The sequence below is a fragment of the Fusarium mangiferae genome (assembly GCF_900044065.1).
Source record: "Fusarium mangiferae strain MRC7560 genome assembly, contig: FMAN_scaffold015, whole genome shotgun sequence".
NCBI lineage: Eukaryota > Fungi > Ascomycota > Sordariomycetes > Hypocreales > Nectriaceae > Fusarium > Fusarium mangiferae.
Genome location: NW_024573935.1, coordinates 193,235 through 216,257, shown reverse-complemented (window position 1 = coordinate 216,257; position 23,023 = coordinate 193,235). Strand labels below are relative to the sequence as shown.

The window sequence follows — 23,023 nt, the reverse complement described above, 5'->3', positions numbered from 1 at the left end:
AAGGTCTCTTAGACAGTTGACTGGATTGGCCCTGTCCCTTCTGTCAAAGAATGCTCAAGTCTGACCCGCTGCGCTCTGGTAACTCCGAGTACCTTGGGTTACCGTTTTAAAAAGGAGGGGATGATACCGGACTTGGAAAGAAAAGGGGGATGTTGTGGCTGTGAGATACGACGTTGACATCCTCGTATGTAGTGTAAAGATGGAGACACGCATGGTGCATATTCTAGATCCGCCAAGTCCAAGCCATATTGATATTCAAATTTCCACAACACTGTTAAGAATCCAATCAAGAACACAAGTTTGTTTGATGCTTCAAATTTATCTGGGTAACTTCAATATAGTTTGCTTTGTTCTCAGGTGTTTGACACCTGTAAAAGACTAGTGTGCTTGGTAAACTTGTTTATAAATGCTATACTCAAATTCACTGCCACTTACAAATAGATCACGCCCACTCCTTTACCAATACTTGGGTATCATTAATGCAAATGTTCCCGCCATTCAACTTCATAAGCGGCCCCTGGGGAGGAAAAGCATCTCAGGGCTTATAACACGGCGCCAAAAATAAGCTCATCAAAGCTTCCTGAGCTTATCCTAGATTTCCATGAGCCTTTTTGTCGTTTAAAATCGAGACCTCGAGTATCCTTACCTGCCCGCAGCGTATCCGTCACACCTTGAGCTTAATCTTTTGCTGCTTGGACCTCTTCTTCTTTTTCCTAAGCGTGAGGATGTGTCTTCTTTGTACGACTCGCACCAGCCAGTTGTAAATCATCTCTCTCATGAGGATCAAGATGGTTGCTACAACAGTCGGAACGGCGCAGGCCCAGCTATAATCTTGTTAGTATTGTGCATGACTCCGGAAGTATTGCGCTGTAATCAGCCCAGCCCGAGAAAACTTTCGATTTTTGACCAACGTGCCAGAATAACTAGTATCGGGGCAGACTAGATTACCCCAGAGTTATCTGAAGTCTTTTCGTCGTTTGAGATAGAGGTTCCAAGTTTCTCGTATCCCCTGAACATTGGATGAAATGAATACTTACAAATACCAAATACCATGGTGGATTTCGGGGAAGCCCTCTTCCGCAAAGTTCTGTCCAAAAAATCCTGTTATGAACGTCAAAGGAAGGAAAATGATGGTCACAGTGGTAAGCTGCTTCATTGATTCATTCTGGTGGGCTGATATGGTGTTGAAGATAAGATTGATGAGGTTGTCTGATGATTGCTTGAGCTGTTGTAGAGCTTCTGTTATCATAATACAGTGATCGAGCACATCGCCTAGGTATGTGTGGGTCATGGGAGTGACAATAACACCAGTTGAAGGGTTCTCCAGTGCCTGCATGGCTTGGTCATGGGTCATATGTGTCTTGTGATCCCTCAGCACATTGACCAAGTTGTCAATAGGGTTGAGGAAGCTCAGCATTTTGTTGATCTCACTAATGCATATATACAGCTTTTTGCTTTGGCTGATACTCGGCGATGTGAGCACATCTAGCTCAATGTCGGCAATAATGTCTGTGTAAATAGACGTCAAGGGTATGGCGAGGTCGATGATGGCGTCGATAATGCCCTGACATAATAAAGATGCGTCATTGGACTCGCGAAGAATAGTGCCCGGGGTACTCAGACGGGTGACGATGGGCCGCTCAATATCTCCCGCCGAGACCTCGAAGAAAGAGATGACCGTGTTATCTGATGTTAGAAATATAGAGACCTGCTCTGCCGACACTGCCATTTGATATGGCGTCAGGGATGAATGACTCTCCATGAATTCTGTGCGTGCTTCATTTCCCGAGGCGTGATAACGCTGCAATGTCCTTATCATGCCCGTCTCTTGCAGGTCTGCCGTAATAGGGTCCTGTGGCCGTAGCGAGGTCTCAAAGTCCTTCTCGGGGTCGGCCGCTCTGCGAGTCTTCCAAAGCTGCCTCACTGAGCCTCTCAAAGCACCGAGCGTCTTGCTCGAGTATGTGCTGCTCGTGCTGGTTGTATCATCTTCATCGTCAACCAGGTGGACAAGCTTCTGCAGGGTCATGACGATGAAAGCGTGGTTCGGGTACCAATCAGCCTTCGTCCGGTTCCTGATCTGCATCATGTCCTCCAAAGCAAGCTTGTGAAGACCCTTCTTGTTGCCAATTGCCTGAATAACATCCCAACTGAGTCCATTGACGTTGATCCATCGGCATTTGGCCCATTCTTCTTTTGGCTGGTCAAGGAAGTCAATGAAATTCACGTTATCGAAGTGGCGCTTAACCATTTTATCTTGCGAAAAGTCGATTACAGAAATCTCACAGGGTGCTTGAAGTGCAGGCATCGAAGCATGGCCTCCATCGGGAAGCTTTGGGTCATATCCAGGCTCTGAGCCAGGCTGCCAACCAGGACGATCGCCAAAGGCAGTGTCGAACTCATCATAATCCTCCACCGTCTTGAACGTTGGGGCGCGAGTCATCCGGCGTCGCAATATCGAGGGCGAAAATGTCATTTCGCGATGCACCTCTGTGTCGGAACGCACTGGCCGCATAGGCTCGGCCTTGGGCGGGGAGAGGTTCTGCGTGTTGAGGGTGAGGTGGTAGCGGACATGCTGATCTTTCTCTTCAGATACGTTGGTGTTGGAAGAATGGCTTTGGCGACTCCTTTGCTCTATATCGTCCTGAGGCTGCATTGCATTATCGTGCTCCGCTGGGACAGCGAAGTCTCGTGATGTTGACATTGGATGAACGGGAAGATGCCCTGCGAAAGGCAGAGCCGAGAGATAGGTAGAGTATGTATTAAAGCCAGTCGAACGAGCGCGTAGAATAAAAGCAACCTTTAAAGCTGTAGAAAGCCTATCAGCTCAGCTGAGAGAGATGGAATAAAAAGGGTCAGGTCCAGTTCGAGTTACCTGAGACTCGCATAAAAATAAATTCAAGGGTGCTCGATTCCTCATGGATGCGCCGCGGCGTTGTGATGCAGGGGAAGTTCAGCCCGTCAGCACCAATTTCAGTGGTCGGTTTAGGGGGAGTACGGGGTTGTTTCTCAACCTATGGCCTAGAGCATTGGATTGGATTCGGGCAAACATTTAACTCGTATATCGTAGCCACTGTCGAATAGCCCGACCTTTTATTAGTGTGTTCTAAAGGTCCAGACTTTGATGGGCTGAAGCCGATTATCCGTCCCTGGTCCATCGAAGAATGCCATCGTCCTTCATGACGTCCCGAGATCTCTCACGATGAATCTCCACGCCAATCGCCGATGAGCAGTCTCATACTCCAAGGCCAAGCTTTTATAACAAGCTTCATATCCACATTTTTCCGTCTCGGCACAGAACAACACAGAATAAATCAAGAGTCGAACACGCCCTCATTTTATCCATTTGTGTATCAATGGAATTATTTCATCATGAGTCTCCAAGAGACCCGAAACAATAATCTGCAGACACAACGGTTTCAGAGACTGCAAGGACCACCGAATCATTTCAGCACAGTTTATGTACAAATACATGGTTCGGGAAAAGTAGCCAGTAGCACTGCATCAATAGGTCACGATGTCAAGTTGGCTTCAAAACACAAAATCTGATGGAAAGGCCAACAACAGAGCACTTTTTACGAAGACAACTAAACGAAAGGTTAGTAGGTCAACTTCTGAAACTCAAGTTAGACGCTTCCAAACTTATAAATATAACAAGAGATTTACACGCTTCTTATTGAGCCTTTCTAGTATTACAGAAACCCACTAATTACCTTATCTTCTTATTGAACGTCCCTCAATAGCTCCTTCCCGAAATTATCATCAAACAATAAATACCATTCTGTGAAGTGGTCAACGTCCTGTCTTTTGTCAATGCATAGCACAAGGGCCAACGCCGCATTCTCAAACCACAAAACCCCGATGCCGCTTCTAGCACCATCCCCCTCGACTATCATGAGGTAGCTTTTAGAGGGTCCTCTCCTTTCCAATTTAATTAATAAAGGCGTTTGGGGTTACCAGAGTGTAGTAAATCATAGTTCAATGTTCCGTCTCACCTGTTGTGATCATGCTGAGAGAAGATTCAGATTCAGGTGCTGACATAACGAGGATTACAGGGTAGGTAAGCTTGGGCCTCTCATTTGCCTCTGTAGCCTAGTGAAGTTACCTACAGGCAGCAACCACCTTCTGCCCCAGTTGGAGCTTCTGCCCAGGCCATAACTCACTCACGCCCAGGTTAATCTGACTTGAGCAGTTGAACAAAGAAAATGGCACATCTCTTTGTTTGAAAGAAAACATAACGCATCCAATTTGGATGATTTATTGCACACTTCTTCTTCATAATCATCGTCGCAGTTTCGAGACTGCCTTCTCCATACATCGCTACTTTCCAACCGCCCCAACTTACAGCTACCTAGAGTAAACAAAACATCATGTCGCATACTGATGAGGCACAGCATGAAGACGAGATCCAATATGGCATCGTGGGCATGACCCGCGAAGAGATCGAGGAAAAGTGAGCAATTCATAATCCTTCAAGAATTCTATCCTCATACTGACCTTGCGCAAGGTTTCCGAATCGGCCAAAGAATCACTCAAAGACGCTCATCTTCTCGGAACTGTTTCGAGAAGTCTTCAACCCCCTCAATGAGAACAAGAAGCAGAATGCCACTGGTGCAGGCCCTAGAAAGGGTTTCCGTGGTGTGAATAAGCTTTCTCCTCATGAGCAGCGTCGGCACATCATTGAGCGATTCATCACTCGATGGCGCAAAGAAGTTGGCCCTGATTTCTATCCCGCTTTGCGCCTGATCCTGCCAGACAAAGACCGTGACCGTGGAGTTTATGGGCTCAAAGAAAACACAATTGGAAAGTTACTCGTCAAGCTTATGAAAATCGACAAAAATTCCGAAGATGGCTACAACCTGTTGCATTGGAAGCTACCAGGTCAGACAACTGCGTCGCGCCTGGCGGGTGACTTCGCAGGACGATGCTTTGAAGTCATCTCGAAGCGGCCGATGCGCACCGATGTTGGGAACATGACCATTGCAGAAGTCAATGAGCAGCTTGACAAACTCGCTGCTTCAGCAGGAGAGGCAGAGAATCTGCGAGTCTTTGAGACTTTCTACAATCGCATGAATTCAGAAGAGCTCATGTGGCTCATTCGGATCGTCCTCAAGCAGATGAAAGTCGGGGCCACGGAGAAGACTTTCCTTGACTTGTGGCATCCAGACGGAGATGCTCTATTTAGTGTGTCCTCAAGTCTAAGACGTGTTTGCTGGGAGCTGCATGACCCAGAAACCCGCCTTGAGCAGGAGGAAACTGGTGTTGCCTTGATGCAATGTTTCCAGCCACAGCTCGCACAATTTCAGATGCCTTCATCATTTGACAAAATGATCGCTCTTCTGCGGCCAACCGAGGAAGACACCGAATTCTGGATCGAGGAAAAGTTGGACGGTGAGCGTATGCAAGTCCATATGGTCCAAGACAAGAGCCACCCAGGCGGCAAAAGGTTCTGTTTTTGGTCACGGAAGGCCAAAGATTACACCTATCTCTATGGCGATGGTCTTCAAGACGAAAACTCAAGTCTAACCAGACATTTGAAAAACGCATTTGCATCTGGAGTGAAAAACTTGATCCTAGACGGCGAAATGATCACCTGGGATATGGGTGTCGACAAGATAGTACCTTTTGGCACCCTCAAAACAGCTGCGCTTTCGGAACAGAAGAATAGGTCTGATACAGACTCAGCTGGCCACCGGCCATTGTTCCGCGTCTTTGATATCCTTTACCTGAACAACAAACCTCTAACACAATATACCCTGCGGGATCGACGCCGAGCTTTGGAAAAGGCTATCAAGCCTGTCCATCGCCGACTTGAAATTCACAGTTACGAAAAGGCAACGCGTGCCGACGCAATAGAGCCTCTTCTCCGTGAGGTTGTCGCTAATGCTTCTGAGGGCCTTGTGTTGAAGAACCCGCGATCTATGTACCGTCTCAACAGTCGAAATGATGACTGGCTCAAGGTCAAACCTGAATACATGTCCGAGTTTGGCGAGTCCCTCGACTGTGTCATTATTGGTGGCTACTATGGTTCAGGGAAGCGGGGTGGCATGCTATCAAGCTTTCTTTGTGGACTGCGTGTTACGCAGAATCATATCCAAGCTGGCGCCAACCCCGAGAAATGCTTCAGTTTCTTCAAGGTCGGGGGCGGTTTCCGTGCAGAAGACTATGCAGAAATTCGGCATCGAACAGAAGGCAAGTGGATTGAGTGGGATCAGAAGAATCCACCCTCCAAGTACATCGAACTTGGAGGAGGAGAGCTTAGACAGTATGAGAGACCAGATGTCTGGATCCGTCCTAAAGACTCTGTAATTGTTTCTGTCAAGGCAGCCAGTGTTGGACCTTCAGATCAATTTGCCCGAGGCTTCACACTAAGATTCCCACGATTCAGAAGACTTCGCCTGGACCGAACCTGGGACACAGCCCTCTCCCTTGAAGAGTTCCAGGAGTTGAAGGAGCGAGTTGATGAAGAGTCAAAGGAGAAGGCGATGACGGTTGAGGACAGGAAGCGGCGCCACCCCAAGCGAGTGAAGAGAGAGTTGATCATTGCTGGAGAAGACGCGATTGTACCTGAGTTCAAGGGAGAGATGACAAACCTTTTCAAGGGACTAGACTTCTGCGTGCTTTCAGAGGCACTCCGGCCTTATAAAAAGACCAAGTCTCAGCTTGAGACCATCATCAAGGAGAATGGTGGCAAAGTCTTGCAACGAGCCGTACCAGGGAGCAACATGGTTCTGATAGCCGACAAGAAGGTGGTAAAGGTGGCGAGCCTCATTAAAGGAGGAGCTGTTGACATTATCCGCCCCAAATGGATAAGAGATTGCCTTGAACAGGAACTAGGGGCGTTTCTTTTGCCATTTGAACCTCCGCATTTGTTTCACGCTACTGATGCATTACACCAAGCGGCAGAAGATAACACAGATCAGTTTGGGGACAGCTACGCGCGGGATCTTTCACTCGAAGAACTCAGAGAGCTAATGCACGACATGCCTAAGATTGAGGACGGCACGCACTTTGACAAGGATGAATTTCTCCAACAGCTTGAGGAACACGGGAAAGACTTGGGACGATTGAGGAGCTTTACCTTCCGACGTTGCGTGGTGCTGTTTCATGCCGTGGAAGCTGGCGACAACAAGATTTCGAGGCTAAAGCACCTTGTCAAGTACGGCGGGGGTAATGTTACAGATGACACCAATGATCTGTCTGTGACGCATGTGGTGATCGAGGGCGACGACCCGATGCAAGTGGGAGAGGCCGCTGATATGGTACGAAAGGAACTGAGCTCAAGGCGCGTGCAACCAAGATTAGTGACAGGGAAATGGATTGATGAGTGCTGGAACGAGAGCACATTGCTTGACGAGGAGCAGTTTATGATTCCTTGAGGAACATGGGGTACTTATGGTGTATACTATCTAAACTATATGTTAATGCAATGAGAATACAACGCCCAAAAGCCCGTAAAGCGCACTCATTTGCCGATAGTCAAGAACAGCCTATCACCAACATCTCCCAGACCAGGCTTCAGCATACCATCCTTGGTCAACTCCTTGTCCACTGCTGCAATCCAAATCTCGCATCCCTCGGGCCACTCGGCAGCGACTCTCTGAACACCCTCGTCAGCTCCAATAACAGCGAGGACGATGATTCTCTTTGCACCCCATTCACGAAGCGTCTGGATAGCGGCGGCGCAGGTTCCACCGGTTGCAATAACAGGATCGACCAAGATAGCAAGACTACTAGCACTGCTACTGGAGGAGTCACCCGGGATTTGCTGGGGAAGGTTGTTGTAGTACTCGACTGGGTCGAGAGTTGAAGGCTCACGGTACATGCCCAGGTGATGAACTGGAACTGGGATAGGGAGCATGGTTTGCACGGCTGGAGAGGTCAGTTTAGACGGTATGAGCGAAGCAGCGACTGAACTAACCGTCTACCATTCCAAGGCCTGATCGCAGAATGGGAACCAGACACATGGTACTTGGTTGGACTGTTGTGGAAGTGAACTGGAAGCCTAAAGGCGTCTCATCCTGATCGTGGTTAGTGAAGCTCCGAGAGTGCTCATGGCATTATGCTTCATACCTGAGTTCCTTCCGTAGCTTCCAGAGACGAAGCAAGAGCTTCACAAGAGACAATCAGAGAAATCTCATGAATCAGTGATTTAACGTCTCTAGGACTGTTGGTCTTTGAGCGAAGCTGGCTCAGCTTTGCCCGTAGACACGGGTGCTGGGAGACATGGACGTTTGAAGGCAACGAAGACATTATGAGTCAAGCACGAATGCACGGATTATTTCACCAAAGTAAAGAATCTACGAGGAGACGATGAAGCATCACAAGACGAGATGAGATGCTGGGACGAAGCCAAGGAGAGAGAAGAAGGAGAAGAGAGAAAGAAAGAGAAAGAGAAAGGAGAGGAGGGGGGTTTTGTATGTGAGCGAGCGAGCGAGCGAGAGAAGCAAACAAGCAGGCAGTGTAAGGCAAGGTATTTTGCTTGGAGACACGTTGAGCACTGTACCTGTCTGTACCTGTAACTGTGCTTAGCTGCACAGTACAGTACCTGTTTATCAGTTTGTTGGTACTACGTGAGATTGGATACCTGATCCAATCGTCTTTCCAAGAGAGATCACAAGGACAATCAATGATAGTCGAGGCGGGCGGTAGCGTATGTCGGCGGGGTTAGAGCTTAAGCTACAGGGGAATGCTCGGAGGAGGGCGGGGTGCGATAAGATAAGACGGAGCTCACCGCTATCAGTGATAGGAGCGAGGAGCTACATTGAAACGCGGTGAAGACTCAACATTTAGTGAGATATTCATGTTTGCTTTTAGCAAATACTTGCTCGGGCATCAATTGGATCTCATTGGCCAAGATGAAATTCCATCGTCCTGTTTTCTCTATCAGCCGTGTCTTGTCCCGTCCTTGTTATCTCTTTCTTATATAACCCTTGCTCTCTGCTCTCCTCCCAACTCAAAGAGACTCCACAGCAAACGCCTCCACAATAGGTACTCATCCTTTCCATGTGGCAGAGCTCGGGATGTTTCTTTCCTTTAATGCCGTCATATCCGACGAATCTAGCCACAAACTATATCATCAAACCTTAGACATCGTAATTTAACAACAGCAAGAACTTCTTCCATCCAAATAAAATGTCTTGTTACCACAAACTGCGTCGCCATAGCACGTTGCGATCTCTGACTTCAAGTGACTGAATGTTCGAATACTTCAACGATAACGCGACGATCAAACCATGGCTGACGATTATTCGGCCGCTCAGAAGCGACAATCGAGTTCTGGAGCGTACAATGCGCCAAACGACTATGCTGAGCTCGGCGATATAACCCAGCAACCGATTCAAAGGGAGACCCCGGGCGAAACCACCAAAACAACAGCTCAATCGGCAACGCGGGCAGAGCGATACGATCCCGGTACATACGACGTTCCACAAGATTACAGCAACCTCGATGAGACAGAGCCTGTTCCTCCGCTACAAGAGCTCTCGCCATGTCCTACCCAAGGCCAACCGCGAGGACACGCCAACTTTGTCCGTTCTAATACCCCCGTCGAACCAGAGCCTATACCACAAGAGGCAGGGCAGAAGAAGACGTCAGAACTGCTCACAAGCCTTTACACGCATTCGTATCTCGTGCTATTTGCGATCCTTGGAGTATTAGCGCGTCTGGGCTTGACTGCGTTGACGCGCTATAGTGGCACTCCCGTTATCTTCAACACGATATGGGCCAATTTCAGTGGAAGTATTGTTATGGGATTTCTCGCGGAGGATCGCAAGCTCTTCCGCAACGAGTGGGGAACTCCGACCTATGACGAAGCTATCAAGCGGGTCAAGCAAAAGCAAAAAGATGAAGCCAATGGATCTGGTTCAAGTCAGCAGATTGATGTGGATTTAGACGCAGCAAAGCGAGCGCATCTTGCGACCAAGAAGACGATTCCTCTGTACATCGGGATGGCAACGGGCTTCTGCGGGAGTTTCACGACGTTTTCGAGTTTTATCAAGGACGTATTCTTGGCCTTGTCCAATGAGCTAAAGACGCCTGGGTGGTCAGAGTCGCCGACGAGTCGCAATGGCGGTTATTCCTTCATGGCAATGCTGGCCGTCATCATCACCACTGTATCGTTATCACTTTCTGGTTTGTTCCTAGGTGCCCATCTGGCTATTGGCCTCGAGCGCGTCACGCCATCGATCCCCTTCTCGTTGAGTCGACGGGTGCTTGATCCTTTGGGCGTGCTTCTTGGCTGGGGCTGCTGGCTTGGTGCAGTACTTCTTGCCATATTCCCACTGCATAATGCCTGGCGTGGTCAAGCCCTTTTCGCGCTGATCTTTGGACCATTGGGTTGTCTACTACGCTTCTATCTGTCTCTCTACCTTAATGGAAAGATGAAAACGTTCCCTCTGGGAACATTCACTGCCAATGTATTTGGTACTGTGATCCTAGGCATGTCGTGGGATCTCGCACACGTGCCGGTTGGCGGAGTCATCGGTTGCCAGGTGCTGGAGGGCATGGAAGATGGTTTCTGTGGATGTTTGACAACCATTTCAACGTGGGTTGCTGAACTTAGCACTCTGAGACGGCGAAGTGCATGGATTTATGGCACGGCCAGTGTTGTGACGGCTCTAGTATTGATGATCGCTATCATGGGCGGGTTACGATGGAGTGATGGGTACAGCAAATTGCTATGCACAGTCTAGAGACGAATACACAAGATGCAGTTGGCCGCTCCTTTATTAAAGACACGAGTTAGAGAGGCGGGCATCTCTTATGCGGAGGAAGTCAAGAAAACACGGCTATACCAAGAAGAAAGCCAAGTGCTGATAGTCCTAGGATTCCACATGACCATTCCTTCATGGGAGTGATCTTGTATGGCCAAGATGATGTGGGGATGATGAAAGCAACCCTGACAACGATTCTTAGAACATAACGAACCTCGCAGCCTCACTGACGACAACTAGGTCCTTGATGGTCACGACAGATGGAACAATGAAAGGAGGCTCCCAATTGAGGAGCGTCCGTCCGGCAGTTGGTGGATATTCTAGGCTTGGCACCTCTGCTCACCTCAGCCGCATCCTTGTTCTCGATCCTTAGCTTCGCAGCTTTGTCTCAGGCTAGACCAATGGTGGAGGCCAGAGAGGATCAACCCCTGCTACGGGATTCAGCCCTATACCTGGGTGGGCGCCACTCTGTTTTATATTCGCAGCGGTAAACGATTATCATTGGGGGTCCCTGAGTCCTACCGGGCTGTGCTAGGTGTTGTTGGTCTGTTTTTAGATATGCATATAATATCTTGAGGCTGGGCTGCCCTTGGTAATAAGTGGGAGTCTATATTGCTTGGTCTTCCCATCCATTCCCGATTGATTTCTGCAGTAAATAGTGGCTTATTTCCTCCATGTCTCGACAATAGTCTATTCACTCCTTACGTGTCCCAAAGGCGGGTTCCAGAGTCACCATCGCCATGTACTCCCACCAGGCTGGTGTCAACGCGCGCTATGAGCCCCAAGCCACAGACGATGTATCCTGGGACACCAGTTCAGAGAAATTCCCCTCGGGCAAGAAAAGGACATTTTATCGCCCTACAGCTCTAAGATGGTATTTCATCATCGGCCAGATCGCCTTTCTCTTGGCTGTCATGGGAATGGTCGTCTGGGCCCTGATAGAAATGCCAAACTCAGATGGGACAGCAAAGATCATCCACAAGAAACGCAACAATGCCAACCCCAATTTCCCACGAGACGATGCAGTAATGACTCCTGAAGTTGCAAAGCAAACAATACTCGCAACAACTTACATCGTGAGCGACGTGTCTACTGTCGTTACTGTACCAGGCACGACAGGCAAATATACCACGACGATCGAGACCACGGAGTATAGTACGCACTGGGACCTTACCACGACCGTAAAGGACGGCACGACCATGACGAGCGTAGACTATACCGTGATCCCAACAAAGGTCGTCACCGAGGTCGTCACAACCAGGCCAGGAGAGGCAACAAAATCCGTCTTCACCAGTATCAGTGTGGGCTACTCGGTCGTCTATCCCTCAGGCTCTGATTCTGCTGCCCCCGGTACCATCAGCTACACGGAAGCTGTAACGATTACCCAGGCTTATTCGCTTCCTGGTGCGGTCACCACATACACATCTACTCTGGATGGAGATAGGACCGAGACTATCTACACAACCATCGTAGAGGATGGCGAGACAAAGACTCTGTCGCATGTCATTACCGAGGCGGCTCCTACTCAATACGAAAGTGTTGGAGAAACGACCGCATCGGCGAGTACCTATGTCTCATATGGCAAAATCACTATTACTTCTGTTTACACAGATCAGAAGCCTATTGGCAAGCCCAAGCCGACAGAAAAGGCGAAGCCCACGGTTATTGATGTCGTGACTGTCGAAGACGACCACACCGTGAAGAAAGTCGAGAAGCTGGACCCGACAACCTATGTCACCAAGGTCAAGGATATCGAGACGGTTGAGGTAGTTGTTTCTCAGGAGGGCGAAACATTTGTCAGCGAGATCGAAGCTTTCGAGACCACTGTCGATGTAGTCGAGACTGGAGTTGACGGACTGCTCACGACTAACCAAGTAATCTCAACTAAGGCCGCCTCGTTGGCAACGATTACGAAGTCTGCTGCACCTACGACAATCATATCTACCAAATCAACCGACAAACTCAAGACGATAACATCGGAACGAACAGATTCTTCCACGATCATATCGACAATCAAGGGGAAAACGAGAACCTACGAAAAGACCACCACGATTGCTCCCACTGCCACCGATGATGCATCAGAAGCTGGAGCAACCGGGGGAGTGGTCAAGACTGTGGTTACAGTATATGAGCTCGATGCTGGGAAGTACTTCCTTGGCAAATTTCTTCCTCCTATCCTCGCAGTTATGCTGTCGATACCTGCACGAGTCATTGACTACAACGCCCAACTCTTTCAGCCCTTCCACGCTTTGAACCGGGTCGACGGAGCTATGGGACCAGAGTCGATGAATCTTCACTTCGGTGGCTGGGCAGGAATTGTAGAGCCCTTCAATGGTCTTGTGGATGGTCATCCTGTGCCTTTCATCACGATGCTGATTGTTTTGTTCTCGGCACTTCTGACGCCTCTGGCAGTCGAAGCTGTTGGTTTCAAGATGCATGGCCAGTGCAAAATCAACGCTTATGAGGGCTGTGCTCCAGCCTTGGGTGTGTCACCATTATCGTCACGCATCCTCCTTGCAGTTTTAGGTCTGATGGTCTTGCTACTCTGCGGCTTAATATTCTTCCTCCGAAATTTTCACACTGGAGTGTACGCAAACCCCTGGAGTGTTGCAGGAGTTGCATCGCTGGCTTCAAACAGAGATATCAGACCGCAGCAAGACTCTGAGCGAAGAATAGAAAAAGAGATGGCAGAAAAGCGATACGGTTTTGGATTCTTTGAGAACCGTGCAGGGCAGACTGAATACGGCATTGTTCTCTACGACGACGCGGGGGAGAACCTTCAACGTAATCATCCGTTTTCAGAGTCTAGTTCTGTGGACGCGCAGGCAGTCAGAAAGGGGCGAAGAAACCCATTCCTCATGCTCGGCCTCGCGTGGCGTTTGGTGTTTCTGCTGTTCCTGCTTGGGTTGATGGTGTTTCTGCTATACTACCATCTTACACTTGACAAGTCATCTTCCTTCAAGAACTTCATGAACAGTCAGACTTTTGGTGTTCGATTCTTGTTTGCCGCCTTCGGGGTTATTATCTCCTTTAGCTGGACAGCCTTCTTCATCAGTAAGTTTCCTCGATATTACTCTCGAGCCTTGGGCTAATTCTATGAAGCTATCGCTATGGTTGTGCCATATCAGGTCATGTCGCATGGTCCCCAGTCGGCATCCAACTCAGTCTTGCTCACGAGACCCACGAACCCTTTCTCCGGTTTCTGGTCTGCAATCAAGCATGGACAAATATTTCCTGGTCTGGTCGCTTTAATGGCCATTTTCTCCGAGTTCATGCCTATTCTTCTTGCCAACATACCTTACTCGCTATCACAAGTGCGAGTCTCACACGATATCTGCGCTCGACTTTCGGTTGGCGTTCTGGCTCTGATGGCAATCACCATACTCCTCAGCTTCATTATCCGCTGGCCTGATATGCCGGTAGATCCTCGCTCGATCGCTGGAGCCATGTACTACGTGAGCGAGAGCAACATGGTAGATCACTTTAGTGGCATGGCGGACATGGACGGTGAAGAGCGTAAGCAGCGTATTCGAGAATTGGGAGGCACATACTTATATGGAGAGCTGACAACGCGAACGGGTGAGAAGAGACCTGCTGTAGAGTGGGATGATCATACGCTGGGCGTTGATCCTTCGGTGGCGCAGCGGAGGAAAGATAATATCCAAGTCAGGCATGACAGCATTGATACAGGATATTACGGACATCGATCATGATTTATGAAGACATTACGAACTGGGAGGTCATACAATACACGGTTCTGGGCTGGGAAAATGGAATGGTAACTTGGGAATTATATGGAGCATCCTGGAGTTTCTTTAGGCAATAAAAATATGGTACAATTTTGGGCTTCTTCGACGTGAATGTGATGGGTTAACTTTCCTGTCTGAGGAGTGAATATTTGATTTTGCCTATTCCTCCAACTCAGGGTAATATCGCCAGATCCCCTCCGAGTACTTCCTGCGCCTGTCACTCTGAAGATATTTGCTAATGTTGGGTCTCTCCTTAACCGCGTCGTATAACTTGAAAACGCCATCGTATTCACCAGACTTCTTCAAAGCCTCAGTAGACTTGGGAAAGGCATACTTGGTGCCATCAACAGCCTGATGGGTTGTCAGCCACTCGAAGGAGAATTTGATGGACATTGTGTAAGTGTCACTCACCTGGAAAAGTACGAGGTCTGCATAGGTCAAGCTGTCGCCATATAACCATGGCCCCTCACCACTGGTTTTGGCGTCAAGCACTCGCTGCATGTACTTGAAATACTTGGGGAGGCGCTCCTTGATGAAATATCCAGACTTCTTCTTGGACTCCTCCTTTTGGTCCTCATAGTAGAGACTAATAGCGATAGGGTGATGGGTATCATGGAGTTCATTTACAAGACCATCCAGGATTGTCAAAACAATCTCATTGAGATGGTACACGCCGTTTCCTTCTTTGGGCGCCAGACCAACCCTTGGAGCGACGTATAGAAGAATATTAGGCGTCTGTGAAATGAGAAGATCGCCGTGCTTGAGAGCTGGGGGAGCTAGCGCCGGCGGGTTATGCTCATTGCCGATGTTGTCTGTAGAAGTGAGACTCTTGACAGCGTTCATGCCCTTCTCTATGTTCTGTGCAACGTCTGAGTAGGGAACACCAGCTTCTTCGAACACGAGGCGGACGAATTCGCCGCGACCGGGGATGACTGGCCAGTAGATGAGCTCATAGGGAGCATCGTCATCGGTTTTGACACGCTTGGGATCTGGCTGAGACATGGTGATGATGCTTGTTTAGGTGATGGTGTGAGAGTTAGAGGACGCAAGTGAGGACAGGAGAGCTGGAGTCCTCAGAGGAATGATGTTCCATAAATACGACGGTCTCAAGGAAGGATGGAAGGAAGCTCACCTGCATCGGAGCGGGATGCGGGATCGGCTGCGGAGGAGTGGGGTCCAGCCTCTCGATGCATGCAATAATCAATCCTTTGTGTCAAGATGATGTAAGCATTGTTTTAATATGCATTGTTATTCAAGGTCGGTCGTAATTACGGCGATGCGTCCTTTCTGGCTCCTCTACTGATACTTACTGCTCATTCACATTGTGTCATACTCGGCCGAGAATAGCAATGTAGGATCCGGAGCTGGAGCCGGACGGCACGGCACGGAACGAGTGGAGATGAATGGAATAGGCGGGGTCGGAGCTCAACATGAGATCATGTACAAAACGTCAGTAGTTTTGATGTCACTGTTTGCTTCACATGTCGTATGATGCCAAGTCTCCCTTTGCCCATTTATCATACTGAGTAACTTAATTGATCTCGTGTTGCCAGCGTAGAGGCTATAGCCGGGAATGAATACCTGACCCAGGCTGTCTTCACAAGATAACCCCATCGCTACAAGGACAAAATCTCCGGTTTCTTGGCATTCGGGGGCTTGAGGTCTAACACAATCAAGCTTTACCAATGCAATTTGACTTTCAGCTAATGAAAATTCACGTGGTCGTGGAATGTCAATTGGCTAGAGAAGTATACAGCCAGGTTCCAGAAGAAGCTGCCTCTTTTCGTCACCTATGGGCAGATTCGTCTTCTCTGCACTCAACGGTAGACGTGGATGTCATTCAGCTTTGCAGCAGAGAGAAATATTTGGGCAAAACGAAAAGTGTTTAATCATGTCGTGCTAAGTATAGCAAAGTTCTGTTTGAATCCTTTTTTTGAAGCCTAGACCTTCGTCCATGATGCCCATTCCTGCTTCGTAAAGCTTATCCAAATCCCACCCAAGTTTCAAGAACGCCAAACTATGTCAAATTATCATGCCTCGTCAATTTGTAGGCCAAGATCTAGGTTGTGGTCTTGGTGGCCACGTGTCCATCTCGAGTGACGACGCTCCGCTATCTGAGCTCTTTTGTCGTCTAGCATCGTTGTATCCCCCTTCAATATCGATATGGTCGTCTTGTATCCTGACCCCCTTGGAATTTCGTTGTAAACTATCGGTCCAGTTTCGTGAGTTCTTCTTGGGGCTGGTGACGACTGTGACGACTCCTGGAGCTGTGCCGGGTGGGTAAGCGTGAGAGTTGGTCTTGTTGTAGTAGCTGCTGCTCTTGGATCGGAACATGTTTCGGAATAGGGGTCGAAGTGCTGGTATACTGCCGCAGATAACTCCAAGGTTGGCCTCTACGGCTGTCCAGATCCAAAGGTGGAAGCCCTGCCAGGTGACATCGTAGGTTTCATCGGTAACATAATGGGTATAGTATGCGCGCATAGAGGCTGCGAAGACAACGATGAGGCCGAGAGAGAAGACGACGATGAGGGCCATTCGTTGGGAGAAAGGTAGTTTTAGGTGGAAGAGTGTTTGTAGAGGAAGGGCGCAGACAAGAAGATCAGTGATGACAGTGGTAATGGCTTGGCTCCTAAAGACATATCGTCAGTGATTATCAGGAATAACTCGAGATAGTGACTTACAGTACACTGGGTCCCTCAGGACGGCAACTGTCACCTCCGTCCAGCTTCCAGTATGCAGAGGTTGGGTTGCATTGCGTCCAAAGAACAATAAGGAAAATGAAGATGAGTGAGGTGACAAGAATCAGTGAGGCATAAGTCAAACGACGAAGCCAAGACTTGGCCGGGGCAATACGGAGATACGAGACGAGGATAGAGTTCTTTGCCAGGCCCGAGGAAAATAGAAAGAGTGTCTGAGCAGCGAGTGAAACCTTTCGACCATTTTCCGCCTGAGACTTCTTGAGATCCCAGACATGGATATTCCAGCCGTAGAGCTGAGCTGCGAGAATGACACATACAGTGACACCAATACCAAACACCTGGAAGTCCCACAAGTCAGCATTGGAGATGATCTTCGTGGGTTGCACATGCAGCCGAGGTTGGGCTGGGTTGGATTGGGAGGGATATTTACCATGGCAGCCAGCATCAGCCAGTCATCGAGTCCATGCTTGTTGACCTTGAATATGCGGACGTACAAACGGGCCATGAGTGTCAGGATAGCCACAGACATGATAGTGACCTCGACAATGAGCAGTGTAGGCCCACGATGAACGGGGTTGACATAGTTTGGCGGGGGCCATGAGGCCACCACCTCTGGCGGTGGATTGCGCATATTGTCAGTCAGTCACTGGTATCGTGAAATCAAATCAAATGCACAAGACGATCAGGAAGAGAGAGGCCCGCGGCAGCGGGTGTCAGAAGAAGAGGGAGCATGATTATAACTATTCTAGTGAGCTGATAGAAGAGACGGACGGTTCGCCGTTCGCCTCCGCGTCGACCCGCCTCCACGCATGGAACCGTAAAAGGCAACTTGACACCCTTGAGATCCTCGTCGTTAAGCCCAAGAACCCAAGCCAAGACCCAAGAGTGGATTATACCGTACCTTGCTTGCGAGCCTAGGTACGGCCTCGCGTGACGGCGGGTTCCTGGTGATGGCTAATGGCTTACAGAAGGGAATGGGAGGGCTTACGCTAGAAGACGCCATCGTCAGTGGTCGAATGCAAGAGCCAGGGGGGCCTAGTTTAGCGGCTTGAAGAAAAAAAAATCTCCAGAGCAGGGGCCTAGGTAAGGGCTTCTTTCAGTGAGAGACAGGCTAGACAGGCACTAAAGAAATGGAAATGGCGTCCGGGCTTCGGGGGAAACCCACGCATTTTGACATTCAATTACCTCCTCTGGACCAAGCTGCCGGGGCTAACGCTGGGGCCGAGGGGGGCTCTAGGGCCTTAGGCTATTCGAGGTTTGGCTTCCGGGCGGAGCAGATCCACAGAGCAGCCGAGGCTTTTTACCTCAAAGAGTCGATTATCATTGAACGATCGGAGGCTGGGATGTCACAGCCGAGTAGCAGGGCACTGAGGGCAGGGCCAGGGCTTTGAGCCAACGGGCACTGGAAACTGCACTTGTTTCGCAGCTGGCTCAACAGGTTTGGGTGAGGTCGGTCCGTTTTTTACGTTGGGTCTTTGAATCATTGGTTGTCGTTCTGACAGCTGTTGGCGTATAACACAGATCTTATATGTAGGTACATCAGAAAAATTCTGTTGTTTGCTTTTTATGGCGTAGATCCAACGTCTAACTTAGTATCGGGGAACTCTAACCAGCTCCCTCCCTCAACTATCAATCAATCAATCAATCTGCATGTCAAGTCGTGTTACACATACTTTGATGCCATGTGGTTATTTGGTCACTCGGGCCCAAGCCTTATAACCTATTCAACGCCACGCATACCTAATTATGATAAAGAAAAATACACATTAGGCAGGTGGTCTCATATACAGGAGGTTCCAGAGCGCTGTTACTAACGCCACCGCATGTCAAAACCATCACCTACCTTACTGTCCTTCTCTGCAGGGCCAAGCTTCAAGTCATCGGACGTCAAGGATGCAGCTGCCAGGGGTAAAACGTGAGAACTCTGCCTCTGGAACTGGACCTGAACCTGGCATATCTAACTCTTGGTATTTGTCAATTATTCGCTCGGATCAACGCCGCACTCGTGATCTCCAACGTGACCTTGCTGACCACAGAACCAATTACAGGCAAATGCTGACCTCTTCAGTTGAGTATACGATGCTGATTACGAGAACATCCCACATGGGAAATTCACCCATCGATAGCTTACGGTGGTAGTCTGAGGAACTTTTATAGAGCATACTAGACTACGTGCAACTCAAGGTTTCCGACTATCGATGCCGAAATTGACGTTTACGTCAAAAACAGGTCAATGCGACACAGAATAATCTAGCTTGATCTAGAAGTTCATCTTGAAACGAGAACGTCTCTGAATAGAGTTCAAGTAGATATATCCGCTCGGTCCGCGTTCCTCATAACGGCTAGTCTAGCTGAGTCCCGCCAGCTTGGGCATGATGTTGGCAACATGGTAATAATAAATGATGAAATGAAGATCGATTTACATAAGACATCTAGTCTTATAGCGATGAACACTTCTGATTCAGGACCATTTAGTGTACAAGTTACGTGAAGTGGGCAGATCGTCATCTTGATTGTTTGATTGAGTGACATTCCACCACCAGAACTACCAAGAATAAGCCTCATCCAAGAGCACATAGGCCCGGCATAAGGCGTTGCTCCTCACAATCTCAACAATGTCTCTACGCACTTCATCAGACATACTGGGAGGTCCACACATGACAATCGCCAGCGCACCATCGTCTGGCGCTCCAATCAGTTCTTGAGTCAAGATGCCCCTAAGATCCAAACGCTCCCCCACAACCGTTTCGACCTGTACACTCCTTGGCAGATCAGCAAGAGCTGGTGTTATGGCTGTAACTAGACCTTTCTTGCGGCTCGACCAGAAAAGTTTTGTATTGCCTGAAGCGCCTTGCCGAAGATATGGGAGACAGGCTGTAATGCCAACACCCCCTGCAATAACCAAAATATCTTTGCAGCGTGAAAGTTGAGGTGAAAAATCGCCAGAATGATGGTAGGGTCCTTCAACGATCACCCGAAGTTGAAGTGCTTCAGACTGCTGCCCAGACACCCGTGATGCGAGTTTCTTGGTCATGCTCGTTCGGACCCGAGCATAGAAGACGGTAGATCTCCCCTCAGTTGCGCTAACAACTGAAGTGTTCTGATTGATATTAACAGCCTTTTCAGCATCTGTCTCAGAACTAGGTGAGATTGCCACACTTTCTTCTTTGGCACCAGTTGTCAATGGCTGATGGCTGTTTTCACTAGTCAACGAGCCAGAATGTGCGACGGAAAAGGGGTGAGTCTCCCAGAAACGCCACGAAAGTGTAGGGAAAGCAAGATACGCAACACCACTTTCCAGAGGCTTTCCATCAATCTCGATTCGGATGTACTCCCCGTCAGCGTCTGAAATGGTCGAAATCGTTGCCTTTCGATTACCTTGCCAAGCCATGCGAACTAGTCGAACGACATGTTCGAGACCCCAAATACCCCCAGCCACGAATGCAAAGATTTCGTAGCCCCAGTTGTACTCATAAAGATACCAGATATGGTAGTAGTATCCAATAATGAAGAGGAGGGCTAATATTATGTGCGACCCGAGGAAGAACTCGTACATCTTCTGCCTGACTGGCAGCAGCGAGCAGGGTACTATCGCACACACTGCTACTGTTCCTACAATACCCCAGATCCAGTACTCGCGTACCAATTCTTCTTCGTAGGTGCCTTGGATGACATAGTTTGCGAGAAGCATGGCAGAGTGAACGATTGTATGGAAGATAGCCCAGTATCCAAGCCATCTATGCAGCAGGAGATATGTACTATGGCTCCAGTCCGTGAAATAAAGAAGAATGTTGTTGCGAGCTGAAAATAGGAACAATGCCACAACGTTACCCATTGCCATGTCACCTGCTCGGTTACCAACGACGCTGATTGTCTGCATCTTGAGGGAGGCAAAACCAGCCTGAGGTTGATGGACCGTATATGGTCCGAGCCAGAGTAGGATGTTAAGAACGCTGATCAAGGCGATATAGAGTGCTTGTCCACTGTTGGGAACATTGCCAGCGACAGTTGGCTCACGATGTCGCTTACCAAACACCGCTGGGACAACCAGAAATGATTGCCAGTAAGCCCATCCTCGGCTCTTGGTCAGGCCAGGTATGAATCTCAACAGTGAGAGGATCGCCGGGAGGAAGATGGCCACGAGAGTGATGGTGAGAGTCACCGTTGTATGGCTAGCCTCGTTGGCCTCAAAGTCATAGAGATAGTTATACTGGAGTTGCCAGTCCTCAGGGCCGATGAAGCTGGTCTCGTTAAGAGGCTCTGTTCCGCCAGCAGTGACGGGCAAGGGACTCGACACATTGAAGATTACTAGACCTTCGTGAGAAGATGTATCGTGGCCACCATGGCGCGGGAAAAGAGCAGTTCTCTTTTTATGATGGCTACCACTATTGTGGCCAGACGTCGAATTTGTGTTATGGGAAGCCATCGATTCGTCTTCCCTGGCGGCACTCAAAGCATCTTCAAATGACATGACCGGGACATAGTCATATTTTCCAATAGTTCCTGTTCCAAGATGCGATGCCCAATAGTCTTTGATTAGACTCATAGAAGGATTCCCTGCGAGGGGACAGTATGTGTCTATGCAAAGAGCCATAGTCTTAAGAAAGACATGGTCTTCCACAAAACAATCGGGCGGTGTTGTGACGGGATTATGCGCTGTCCCATGATTCTCGGTCGACTCGGTTGGAGTACAGGAGAGTTGTTGTTTTCGGATAACTTGTCGACAGGCGAAGGAGCATGTTGGGTTATACATTGTCTTCCCCCAGCCAATGAGGCCTGTGCCATCGGCTTGGACGCCGGTGGCACATAGTGCTAAGAGGGCTGCTAGAGCCACTCGCTTTGACGGAGACATAGCTATTGGGATGTGATCCTACAATTTGGGTACACCGAGGTGGGCATCGAGAATCTTAAGTCTTTGCGAGTAGATGTGAGCTGGGGTGATAACACGCCACGGTGAGCAAGTTTTGTCTTGGCTCTAGGGGTCTATCTTGCTCAAATTGAAGTGGAGGGGAATAAATGATCTGGGTCTGGTTTCTGTGAACTGGCTGGGATAACTAGGATGCCCAAAGTTCAACCCTGAAAGTACAAAGTCAGATTAGAATGATTGAAGCTTTAATATAAGGAAAGTTTTTTCATTCGCTTGGGAGTTATTAAACTCTTGACCTAAAGTTTGTCGACCCCTCTCAGGATCGACATTGTTCATGTTGGTGGTGTCTGCTTCTGCAGGTAGTCACGATAAGCATAAAATTAACTCAGATTTAATGCCACCATCCCGCTCTCTAGCTAACAAATGCATGCTCTCTTAAGTGTAAGTGTCTGTCATCAATGGCCTGATAGGCTCGTTTATGCTGGTTGAGACCGTTGAGCTGGGAATGCCTGTGGTCTTGGCACGGAATGAGCACGTTTGAGAAGGTTTCCCAATCTGGAGCATATCCTAGGTCCTACCTAGCGATGATTGGATCTTGACTCAAATAAACTCTTCGAGAAAGAGTTTCTGGTGAAATTATTAATCCGGTCACCGATTTTATTATATTGTTCAGATCGCCTTATATGTATCTGATATCGAAGCTAACATGGGGTTCGTTATGTTGCCCAAAAGTCATCCAGATATAGCAAAGTTTTCGATTGCAGGAAGAATAAAGCCCTAGGTTAAGCAAACCCTCCTATTATGATTCAAAAATCCTTCTTGTCGGTCTAAATAGCTCTCGATACATACACATATCTTGCTTCAGCACACCTAAACAATTGAACTTAGAAGTGGTGCCCAGGTCTCAGTGTTCCAGCATTAGACCTAACATATAAATACCCGAGAGATTTTTACATATGCAGTCTGAGAGCCTACTTCTTTCTTCATGTCTACCAA

General features: G+C 48.6%; 8 protein-coding genes across 8 annotated transcripts; 3 read left to right on the top strand and 5 right to left on the bottom strand.

Moving 5' to 3' along the window:
• Window positions 1–664: 664 nt before the first annotated feature.
• Window positions 665–2,701, bottom strand: FMAN_12661 (uncharacterized protein; the record flags this gene model as incomplete). Its single annotated transcript, XM_041823128.1, has 2 exons — window positions 665–824; window positions 1,038–2,701. 2 exons carry the CDS (start codon window positions 2,699–2,701, stop codon window positions 665–667), a joined length of 1,824 nt encoding a protein of 607 aa, XP_041688740.1.
• A 1,666-nt stretch (window positions 2,702–4,367) lies between these two features.
• On the top strand, window positions 4,368–7,376 carry FMAN_12660 (putative DNA ligase; the record flags this gene model as incomplete). The annotated part of the gene is made up of 2 exons (XM_041823127.1): window positions 4,368–4,450; window positions 4,505–7,376. The coding sequence occupies 2 exons, from the start codon at window positions 4,368–4,370 to the stop codon at window positions 7,374–7,376; spliced, it is 2,955 nt and encodes a 984-aa protein (XP_041688739.1).
• An 86-nt stretch (window positions 7,377–7,462) lies between these two features.
• Window positions 7,463–8,250, bottom strand: FMAN_12659 (uncharacterized protein; the record flags this gene model as incomplete). Its single annotated transcript, XM_041823126.1, has 3 exons — window positions 7,463–7,869; window positions 7,919–8,018; window positions 8,071–8,250. The coding sequence occupies 3 exons, from the start codon at window positions 8,248–8,250 to the stop codon at window positions 7,463–7,465; spliced, it is 687 nt and encodes a 228-aa protein (XP_041688738.1).
• A 983-nt stretch (window positions 8,251–9,233) lies between these two features.
• Window positions 9,234–10,691, top strand: FMAN_12658 (uncharacterized protein; the record flags this gene model as incomplete). Its single annotated transcript, XM_041823125.1, has 2 exons — window positions 9,234–10,131; window positions 10,261–10,691. 2 exons carry the CDS (start codon window positions 9,234–9,236, stop codon window positions 10,689–10,691), a joined length of 1,329 nt encoding a protein of 442 aa, XP_041688737.1.
• A 761-nt stretch (window positions 10,692–11,452) lies between these two features.
• FMAN_12657 (uncharacterized protein) lies at window positions 11,453–14,425 on the top strand (the record flags this gene model as incomplete). The annotated part of the gene is made up of 2 exons (XM_041823124.1): window positions 11,453–13,766; window positions 13,815–14,425. 2 exons carry the CDS (start codon window positions 11,453–11,455, stop codon window positions 14,423–14,425), a joined length of 2,925 nt encoding a protein of 974 aa, XP_041688736.1.
• A 195-nt stretch (window positions 14,426–14,620) lies between these two features.
• Window positions 14,621–15,463, bottom strand: FMAN_12656 (uncharacterized protein; the record flags this gene model as incomplete). Its single annotated transcript, XM_041823123.1, has 2 exons — window positions 14,621–14,812; window positions 14,873–15,463. 2 exons carry the CDS (start codon window positions 15,461–15,463, stop codon window positions 14,621–14,623), a joined length of 783 nt encoding a protein of 260 aa, XP_041688735.1.
• A 1,038-nt stretch (window positions 15,464–16,501) lies between these two features.
• On the bottom strand, window positions 16,502–17,791 carry FMAN_12655 (uncharacterized protein; the record flags this gene model as incomplete). The annotated part of the gene is made up of 3 exons (XM_041823121.1): window positions 16,502–17,090; window positions 17,143–17,498; window positions 17,591–17,791. 3 exons carry the CDS (start codon window positions 17,789–17,791, stop codon window positions 16,502–16,504), a joined length of 1,146 nt encoding a protein of 381 aa, XP_041688734.1.
• Window positions 17,792–19,705: 1,914 nt separating this feature from the next.
• On the bottom strand, window positions 19,706–22,012 carry FMAN_12654 (uncharacterized protein; the record flags this gene model as incomplete). The annotated part of the gene is made up of 1 exon (XM_041823120.1): window positions 19,706–22,012. One exon carries the CDS (start codon window positions 22,010–22,012, stop codon window positions 19,706–19,708), a length of 2,307 nt encoding a protein of 768 aa, XP_041688733.1.
• Window positions 22,013–23,023: the final 1,011 nt, after the last annotated feature.